The 11,134-nt window shown below is 33.4% G+C and overlaps 1 protein-coding gene across 1 annotated transcript in view; it reads left to right on the forward strand.

The window, feature by feature from the left end:
• LOC144453511 (uncharacterized) overlaps positions 1–6,990 on the forward strand; it is a 30,426-nt gene extending 23,436 nt beyond the window's left edge. The window contains exons 21-26 of the mRNA XM_078144823.1: positions 1,315–1,400; positions 2,396–2,488; positions 2,692–2,735; positions 3,291–3,502; positions 5,753–5,922; positions 6,601–6,990. Coding sequence (XP_078000949.1) covers positions 1,315–1,400; positions 2,396–2,488; positions 2,692–2,735; positions 3,291–3,502; positions 5,753–5,922; positions 6,601–6,630 — 635 coding nt within the window. The 3' untranslated portion in view covers positions 6,631–6,990. The remainder of the gene's footprint in view (positions 1–1,314; positions 1,401–2,395; positions 2,489–2,691; positions 2,736–3,290; positions 3,503–5,752; positions 5,923–6,600) is intronic.
• Positions 6,991–11,134: the final 4,144 nt, after the last annotated feature.

Genomic DNA, 11,134 nt, shown 5'->3' on the forward strand with positions numbered 1-11,134 from the left:
ACTCTATTTCATCTCTACTGTTCTCACACTTGTCCACCATTGCCTGATGGGTCTTTAAAACAGACATACATATTTATTAGATACACACTGAATATTCATTACTTCTTAGTGCTTATTATCTTTAGACAAATAGTCATGAATATCCAGTGTGCATCCAATGAATATGTATGTCTACTAAGTCCCATGAGGGTATAATGGACCAGTGTGAGAACAGTACAGTGAAAATGGAGTTTCAGTTATTTTTTTGGCAAACCGTGAAATCGTGAAATTACTTCAGAACTTCAGAAGCCAAAGTTTATGAAAATACATCTATTTTCTGGTTTGGTATTCCCCTTTGATTAGTGTCTTGTATACCTTAAAAAAAATAAAACAATCATTTTTTTTTGTACTTTGAATATGCAAACCAAGGTCTTTTCAAAACTGTTGTTAACTTCTCAAATTTAGTATGATTTTTTTTTTCAATTGGAAGAAAAACTGTTAACTTTGTGTTTATGCTCTCTTAAACTCTTTTCCTCTTGCTGTCATTAAACATGGCTATGGTTCTGGAGTCTGGTGCATTATAAATTATTTTGATTGATTGATTGATTTATTGATTGATTGATTAATGATATGACGACAACCCAAAGTCATTTTTGTTCATCCCAAAGGACATGGCTTAAACTTTGATATTACAAAATTTTATCAGATTGTAAGTTATCTTATTGAAAATACCCCTAGTATGCGTGCATAGCTATTATAAGCGAAATAGAAGTTCACACACAGGTTATAAAGTCTGTTAGTGCTGGAAAGTGAAAAGGTTAAAATGGTAATCGTTTTGTCAATGAATGAATTAAGGTAACTGATGAGATAATGATCCATACCAATTAACGATATCATTACAAAAGTCAAACTACTTATCGTACCAATAGGGATGCTACAGGATCATTATCTTGTTGTCGTGGCAATGCCTGTGAGTGATGGATGAATGCTTCCATACAAGCGACTTGTGTCCAACTCCATAGAGGTCACAGCTTAATACAAACAACTGACATGCCCAAGGAAATGACATGATTGAGTGGTGACGGTGTTACTTTGGGCAATGTCTTTGAGTGACGGCTGTTTTTACTGGTTGATTGTCTTTGAGTGAATGTCTAGAAGTCCGACAACACAATGGAAACCTTTACCTATATGCATATTATGTCACTGTTGAATGACGCCTGTTTTACTGCTTGATTGTTTTTGAGTGAATGTCTAGAAGTCCACAACACAATGGAAAACCTTTACCTATATCATGCATATTATGTCACTGTTTATTTCTTTTTTCTCTCTCCATAGTGTTAGAGGCAAATAACCAACAAACAAGTCAGAAAGTGGTTGCTCTTGAAGATCAAATAGCAGAACTTGGGCAACAAATTCAACTGGTACGTTGAAATATTGAGTTAAAAATGGGAATTACCTCACATCTATGTACTACATAATGTAGTCAGCTGAGGTCTATGAAACCAACAAGAAGGGTTTTTTAAAAAAAAAAAAAATTATATATTGTCAGTTTTTAGAGCAGTAAAATAAACTGTAATTACAGTTTTTTGACAAACTTTGTTCGATAAAATTTAAACCATATAGACTTTCATGTCAAAACAATATTATTTTATAGTGGGTTTTATGGAGGGAGCTTAAAGTAAAATGAACAAGTTACAACTTGTTATGAATTACAAATTATATCTTGCCTTTGTTATCTAGTTTTTTTAAGCTCACGCAAGCAATGCCCATTTGAGTTATGGCACTGGGTTCCTCCCATTGGTCTGTTTGTCTGTATTGAGTCATGTCCCTAACATACACACAAGCTGATTTCATTGAAACCTAGCACAAAGGTGACTGACAAACCATAGTTAGCTTCATATGCACACCATCATCTCTATACATTTTTGTGCCTAGTAATTTCAAGTGAGGTGTGGTTGTCATAATTTAATTAATTCATTTGCAAGTTACCGTTCCAAAGTAACTATATTGTACTATCCTATTGATTCTTGGAATGATGAGCAATATATTCTCCATAATTAATTCATACCATAGTTCATGTACTACCATATAAGGGTAACTGTTTGATGTAAGCTGCTATGCCTATAGTAGTATGATTTAAGTCAAATATCTACACTCAAATCATGAGATATGACCTCTCTACTGGTATTATTACATTTGACCTTGATCTTCAAGGTCAAATGTCAAAATCAAGCCATTTCTTGCATATCATAGACATTTGTAATATTTGTGCATCTTATTTATTTCGAAAATGGTAAAATATACTCTCCAAGTGAAAAAATGCCCTTCTCATCTGTGAGAAGGAGAACTTTCAAAAAAACTAAAGTCTTGTACTTATCATAACGTACTTCACTAATTTGTATGTTCATTTTGACAGAGGGCCAAAGCCTTGGAGAGGAGTCTGGACTCCATTCCTGAAAATGATACATCAGTCATTCCAGAAATACAGAAAGACTTTCAGCAATTACAGGTAACATAACCCTTGCTCAACTCATTTCTTTTTTTCATTTTTATTGTAGTGGACTTCATAAATATAAGATTTAAATATTCTACAGTTTTTTTCCCCCCTTTTTGATTCTCTTTATGAAAAGAAAGAAAAGTGAATTCTACCAAACTTGAAACTGCTGCAAACACAAATGTAATCCATGTGGTATTTGTTTTTTATTTTTTCAGGATCTACAGAAAGAAAGAGACAAAATTAATGAGAGGTACAACAAGTAAGTGTGAAGAGTGTTTCAAAAAATTCTACATGATTGAAACAATATGTCATAAAACAAAGTGTTCCAAAGTAATCTACTACAAACAAAATCTCTTAAAACAAGTGTTTCAAAATAATCTACGTGAAACGAAACATAAAACAAAGTGTTTTAAAATAATATACATGAAACAAAATCTCATAAAACAAAGTATTCCAAAAAATTCTCCAAGTAACAAATATTTCTGGTATGATTTTCATTTTATCAGACATTGCAAGAGAGCATTGTGCCATGTTGATTAGATTCCTGCAACAAATATTCAGAAAAAGTAACCCCCTCCCCATCCAAATAAAAAATGGTGTTCCAACAATTGCACCCTAGGTAACATTAGAAGATTTACAATTCCCTGCAGTGTCTGGTTAGGAAATTGTTCACATCAAAATGATCACACCTCAGGTGTGTGATTTGGGTCAAAAAAAGAAGTGATTTTTGGTATCCAATCACAAACACTATATTAGCTATGTATATTAGCTATGTGTATTCTGTAATCACTCACAAGTACAATTTATCTTACAGATACAAGGAAACTATTGGTATATTACACCAGCAATTACAGGAAGCTAAAAAGACAGCTGATGATCGCAGAAAAGATAAACAAGAGAGTAGTTTTAGAGGAACTAAACATGCAACATGGAGTCCACCAACTCCCCAATATAAACGACGTGTACAGATATCTGAATCGCAACCGACTGTGATACACAGTTCACCTGTTTCACCACCCACCCAAGGTAAGTATCTCAACCAACTTACCTGCTTCATCACCCACCAAAGCCTAGCTACCCCAAGTAACTTAGCAAACAAGACTTTAAGACCTACCTATTCCAGATAGCTTACCTATGACTTACATTTGTACAATGCCAGAGAGTATTTACTAATAGACACTATGTACTTTATAAATCTTTTTACAATATCATATATATCATATCATATCATATGTCATATCATATATCACATGTATCATATCATATCATATATCACATCATATATCATATAATCATCTTATATCATAATGTATATCACATCATATCATTATTATATATCATAAATCATATACATCAAATCATATATATCATGTTATAGTCACTTATCATATATAATATATATCTGTTTTTATCATATCTCAACTGTAATAGGTCCACTACACAGCTCACCTGCCATGGTGAAGTTGTGAAGAAGGTCATCTTGGGTTCTGTTGCTTAGACATGTGATCTTGATCCTATGCCAACTAACCTGTATAATTGAATGCTTAGATGTCCTGTTACGACACATTACATTAGTTATCAATCATTCTCTTTCATCTGGTACATTTCCATCTATCTTCAAAACTGCTCTTGTAAAACCATTGTTGAAGAAACCATCTCTTGATCATAACGATTTGAAAAACTATCGCCCTGTTTCTAACCTTCCATTCCTCTCTAAAGTAATTGAACGAATAGTTCTCTTACAGTTAAATGAGCACCTCCTTTCTAATAATCTCCTTAATCCTCTCCAATCTGCTTACAGGCCTTACCACAGCACTGAAACTGCCCTTCTCAAAATCATAAACGATCTTTTAACTGCCATTGACAATGGTAAAATCACTCTTCTTACTCTCTTAGACCTGTCGGCTGCATTTGACACCATTGATCATAATATTCTCCTTAAATGACTTCAACACACTTTTGGTATCACAGAATCTGCCCTATCCTGGTTTAACTCTTATCTTTCTGAAAGAACTCAAATAGTCACGATAAATGGTTTCCAGTCAAATGCATCACCCCTCTCCTTTGGTGTTCCCCAAGGCTCAGTCCTTGGTCCTGTCTTATTCGTTCTTTACACCGAGCCTCTTTTCAATCTTGTGAAGAAGCACTTAATTCATCATCATGCTTTTGCTGATGACAACTTTATAAAGACACTAATCCACATAACATAAACCAAACTATTGAAGATATGCAAAGCTGCATTACTGACGTCAAAATGTGGATGACTGCAAATAAGCTTCAATTAAATGACTGTAAGACAGAAGTCATACTAATCTCATCTCCTAGACTTTCCACTAAACTTGCTCTTCCCCCTTCCATGCATGTTGGAAACTCAGACATACTTTTCAGTCCAAGTGTAAAAAATCTTGGAGTCACACTTGATTGCAATCTCAATATGGCTGAGCATGTGCAACGCACATGCAAGGCCGCCTACATTCAATTGAGACAAATCAGCTCTATTCGTCACTTTCTCACTTCTAGTGCCACTCAAACACTTGTCTCCACACTCATCCTGTCTCGCTTAGACTATTGTAATGCTCTTCTCTCTGGTTGTCCAAAACACCTCACTGACAGACTACAGCATGTACAAAATGCTGCAGCTTGGCTTGTCTGCAAAGCTAAAAAGTTTGATCATGTACAACCTCTTCTTAGAAAACTTCATTGGCTGCCTATCACTTCATGTATTCAATACAAAATTTCATCCATTTGTTTCAAGTCAGTTGTAGGTATTGGCCCACAATATCTCACGGATCTTCTACATCAATACATTCCTCGAAGACCACTTCGCTCGTCTTCTGATTCTCGTCTTCTCTGTGTTCCAAGGGTGTCAACCAAAATATTTGGTGAAAGATCCTTCTCTTACATTGGCCCTACTTCATGGAACCACCTCCCTTTTGATCTCCGCCATTCCAAATCTTTGTCAACCTTCAGACATTCTCTCTCAAAACTCACCTCTTCAACTGCTAATAACTTTTTCTTTCTCATTTTATTTAATACACATTACCTTGAATTCACATTTCCATTATCTATTTCTGTATCCACTCTTCCTCTGCGCTTCGAGCTCTTCGGAGATGAGGCGCATTACAAATTATCTTATTATTATTATGGTCAAAACTATTTCACTTTTTCAGGGTTACATATTTAAGTGAAAACTCTAAGCTAAGAAAAGGGTACTTTGAAGTAATGCTTGCATTTCCAGTTAATTAATTTAGAATTTATTCATTATACTCATCACAGGTCATGGTCAAAGATTTCCAAGTGTAAATCTAGATATCTCTCCAATGAATTGGTCATACAGTAGGAGTAGACGACCTATGACAGGGTCAACGTCCCCTGAACCACTTTCTTTGTCAGATACAGAATTCAAACAAAGATTTCTCCCGCCAATGCCTAGTTTTAGTGTTGAGGTAAGTTTCTGTTTCTGTTTCCTAGGGTATGAATATTCCAAAAAAGTTGTGGTTGTGGTTGTACATGCAGATGGCAGAGATAGAGACTAGCAAATTTGTTTAAAACGTTTTTTTCTTTGAATTTGAATATTTCAACATTTCTGTTTCTGATGTGACCAGTTCGTGCATATGATGGTATATTTACCCTCATAATTTCCAAAACTTGAAACTTAAACTTGTGAAACTTATTAGACTATGTCTTCTAGTGCACCCAAACATACCCATGCCCATACATAATGATGTGCACACACACATGCACAGAGACACACACACACATACACACACATCCACACACACACACACACAGACAGACAGACATACATACATACATACATACATACATACATACATACATACATACATACAGACAGACAGACAGACATATATACATGCATATATATGATATATGTATACACACAGACTGACAGACACATATATGTATACATACACAATTTATAAGATGGTAACTATCCTACAAATTGTGTGTGTGTGTGTGTGTGTGTGTGTGTGTGTGTGTGTGTGTGTGTGTCTTCAGATTTAGTCATATACACTTAAGTTACATTACCTATATACACTTACTTTACTTACATTACACTATTCACATTTAACCTTGTCTACATTTTCCATTGCATTTTACAGGCAGAGAGGGAACTGGTAGCTTTATCCTAGAGTTCTGATCTACACAATGAATGGTAGTGTGGATGCCTGTGGGTATACTTTGGATGGTACCAGACCTCTGGTTTTGATAATATCACACCCACTTCCACTTAATGTTTCTTAAAACTGGCTTTGTACTGTAAACCTAGATATTTTAGAAAATTTTGTGATATCACAGTCTTCCCAAAGACTGCTGTTTACAAATCTCTAAGCCTGGTGCACTGTGTTTATATACAAGAAGGCCAGTACTTAATTTCACTTCTCTGTTTTCCACCGAAATATGTCTTGAGTTGAAATTTCCAGGTTTACAGTACATCTATATGCCAGTGGTGATACTTGTATGGTAGATACTCAAGTAGTGCAAAGTGAAGTATCAAAACTCAACCATTGTCAAAGTTCCTGCACATTTTCAACAGATGATAATCCTACAAAAGTGAAGTAGTTATAGAATAAAAAACAATTAAAAATTAGCAGCATAGACAATAATGATTTGATAATCGATTGATCACATGTATTTAGTCAAAATGACTTCTCTGATAGACATTATGTAAAACATGTATTTATATTTGATAAGTTTTTTGAACCTGAACAAAACCTGTTGTATATCCAAAGTATTTTACGCAATACTTAAGAATTTTCCACATAGTAAAAGAAGTAAGCTTTTTAAACACAGGTGTTGAGGTGGTCAATATTCAAATGAGTGTTTTCTACAGTGCCATTGGTTGTTTATACAGTGTAGCATCATTATTATTCAAATCACACAGTATATGTGCTTTTAACATTAAATAATTCAAACAGGTGTTGAGTTGGTCAATATTCAAATAGACATCTCATCTACAGTGCCATTGGTTTACACAATGTAGCATCATTAATATTCAAATCACACATGCCTTTAAAGGGGCCATATGGATGAGAATTGGGTATTTATTTTGGGACTTTTAATTTATAAAACAACTTTACTATGTTTTTTTTTTACTTGAAAAAAACAATGTGAAATAACATATACCAAGTCCTTGACTCAATAAGTTGCAAAAGTTTTTTAAAAAATGTATAAAATGTTTGTTATTATACATATAATAACTCTCCACACATTTTGCAGTGTATTGACTTAACAAACAAGGACTGGGTATATGTTAATTCACTTTGTTTTTTTCAAGTAGAAAAACACAGTAAAGTTGTTTTATCGATATAAAATCCAAAATAAATACCCAATGCTCATCCATATGGCCATTTTGACATTAAAAAAGTCTATAAACTTGTTTTTGGTGTTCTTTGGTTTTATAATAACTGTATAAAATATCTGTTTCTGACATTTATTTATATCTGTCATCAATTGTAACTATATATTATCACGTCTATTTTACTCACCTTTTACTGTTAATCTACAAATACCTTTTAAAATTCTATTTTATTGCCATTTTAAGTCAATCTTTTTCATCAATTTTAAAGTAAGCTCATATGTGTTCTGGTACATGAGAGAACATTGTAAGTTTAAGATAAATTGCTAATTAGACAATATGTAAAACAATAAACCTTGCCATGCCAAATCTGCGAATTTTTAGAAATGCATCATTTTTATTCTTTTATTTCGTAGGTCCATATTTAATTTTAAAAAAAATAGTATTTTCAAATTAGGTATGTTTAGATGTTTGTCATTATATTTGGCATACTTATAAATATTGAAGAGACTTTTCTTTAGGTACCATTCAGTTTTTGAGTCCAAATTCAGAATATTATCTTGTTTAGTTGAAATTATTGTAAAAACATGGTTTCAAGAAAACATTTTAAATAAAAATAAAATCGAATTTTAAATTATTATGAAATGACAAATAAAGGTTAAAGCACCCATGACAGATTTCCACAAGCCAATCAACTGCCCATATATAATTTAACAAAAGCAACCAATCAGTGGCCTATGCAAATATTGAATTTTAAACTAGCCAATCAGTTACTTAAGCTATGAATAAATTTCAAACCAGCCAACCAATCGGAAGCAATTTCTTATATTGAATTTTAAAATCGGCCAATCAGCTACCTTTTTTCTCAAGCTAATTTCAAATCAACCAATCAGTATTACAAATTGCCAATGATGATAACTTTGCCTTTGTATATGACAAGTATGTGTATATTTCTCTACTTTTTCTTGTTATTGTGTTTTTGTTTGACTGAAATACAAAATGTACCTCATTGAAACAAGCAGCATTTTGTCTTCCAAATCTATCGACTTTTTGTAATTTTTGTATTGTATAATTGATTTCCTACAGATTGTCTATGACGTGTCTATTTTGATAACTGAATATATTTGTATAGGGAAAATAAAAGTTGTCTTTGGGAATAAAACTCTGAAATATTTTGCAACTTTATATTGTTGGTATGTTTTCTTTTTTTTCAAATTTATAAACCCAGGTTTACTATTGTCGGGTTGTTGAAGCACCAGCCGCTAGTCTTTGTTGAGCAATTGCCTATGAGATTAAGTACGAATTAATTACATTTTGATGGAGATCCAAAACTCAATTTCGGTCAAGATTTCCGTGAAGCCATCATCAAATTAAACTATCATTTTAAATGTAATTAAATTGAACATAACTCGTGCTTGGTTTCAGAGACCTTTTGGCAAACAGTTGCCACAGTTTAATTAAATCACGTTTTTAATTAAAATAAAGAACACATTATTATTCGATGTAAACACCAATAGCAGTATTTTAATTAAACAACACTTTTTAATTCACAAGAACAAATTTTTAATTAAAACGCATTTTCAATTAAATCTAAGCTCTTGTGATTATAATCAACAAAACTCGTTTTCTAAACACACACACACACAAATGTGCAGCTGGTACTTGAATTGAACGTTACTCTAGTAAGGAGGCCCTCGCTCTATGATGTCAAGTGCCTCAGAAGCCTATTAGTATTAAAATCTTTATATAATCACAATTAATGCATCGCTTACTCATAAATGCAAACCCCAAAGGCAAACAATGTAGTGGTAAGAATATTTATACATTGTCTGGTAAACAATCTTGGTTTTTGAGTCGGACGGATCATATGGTAACAGTGGTTTATGTTTCACTTGCAGTGTTGGCTTTTAAAATTGTCATAAATATTTGGTTCACGCTGGGTCTGTAAAATGATAAAAAACAGGTTCTAACACGCAAAACAGCACGCAACATTACATTACATTTTATCTTTCGCATTAAAAGTTAACGTAAATATTGCAAAATTATCGTTTTCAGCCCATCACCGTATATTCGAGTAGGCAATGAATTCATTTTAACGATTGTTGAACAATGATGAGTGTGGGCAAGGGGTATTTCATGTCTCGCAATACAGTGTTTATTTTTTCGTAAACTTTTTGAAAAAAACACCTATAATCACGAAACCGCAATTTGAAGGTTGTAGTACATCCTGGTCACCTTTTCATTTTTTTTCTGTATCTAACCAGTTAAAAAGTACTTGTAAAAGGATTTATCTAAAATATTCATATCCGACGTGCAAACGACCATTATGTTTTTACACGTAAGTATGTAATTACCGCTCATGATCTTCAACGCGAAGGTTCAACGGAGTGATATATTTTCACTCATGTTTGATTGTTTAGCAAGATAATAGTATCAGAAAAGTTATGAATGGACTGAGAACAAATTTGGTAGAAAGATTGACTATGGACTTTGGTTGCGACCCATCGTTACCTTGGCAACCCAAATTAACTGTAAATTGGTGAATCAAATACTGTAAATTTGTCAAAATGAGCGAAAACGGCTTACAAGTGATACGTATCCATGAGTCTACGTTATTACAAGTACATAACAAAAGACAGAATTTGCTCATGCCATGGTCATCCAAAATTGTGAAAATGAAAACAGACCTCTCTGCCAAATTGTGTCATAGTCACATCTAGATTATCAAATTGGCAACTATATTACATGTAGCCATGCGTTTAGAGGGTGATGAATCCAATACACATGTAACACCCATAAAAAATGTTGACTTTGTTACCAAAACTTTACCCCTACCCCATGTTTTCAACATTGACAACCACTTAGTATTGGTGGAGACCTGCATTTTATCGAGTTTGTATCTTCCTCAAATTATGGTTGAGTTGGGGTCTAACTCTCGGAATAAAAAGACTAGAATTGGTGCATTGTGTAAATATCATACAAGTCTGTAGTATGATAGTTTTGACAGTGATTTCTGGTGACAGACAAGTTACAGTAAGTAGTCAAATACATGTATGAACCAAAAATGGCGAAAAAATGCAAAAGTTATAGACCACGCTCCTTTATTTTAAAGAGGACACTCTCCTCACCGTTGTTTACTTGCATGCATCATTTATCATGTACCCACCAAAAGCAACTACTGGTGATGAAAATATTTGCAGGGATACCAAAGAATCTTTAAATCAACACATAAAACTGACTGCATGTGAGGAGGTCTGCATTTTGTCACCACGTCAAATGGAGGGAAAGCTCCCCTGTATTTGTTTATGTGTCAGGTAAATCGTAACGTAATCTGTATT

Source organism: Glandiceps talaboti, chromosome 2 (assembly GCF_964340395.1).
Source record: "Glandiceps talaboti chromosome 2, keGlaTala1.1, whole genome shotgun sequence".
NCBI classification, from domain to species: domain Eukaryota; kingdom Metazoa; phylum Hemichordata; class Enteropneusta; family Spengelidae; genus Glandiceps; species Glandiceps talaboti.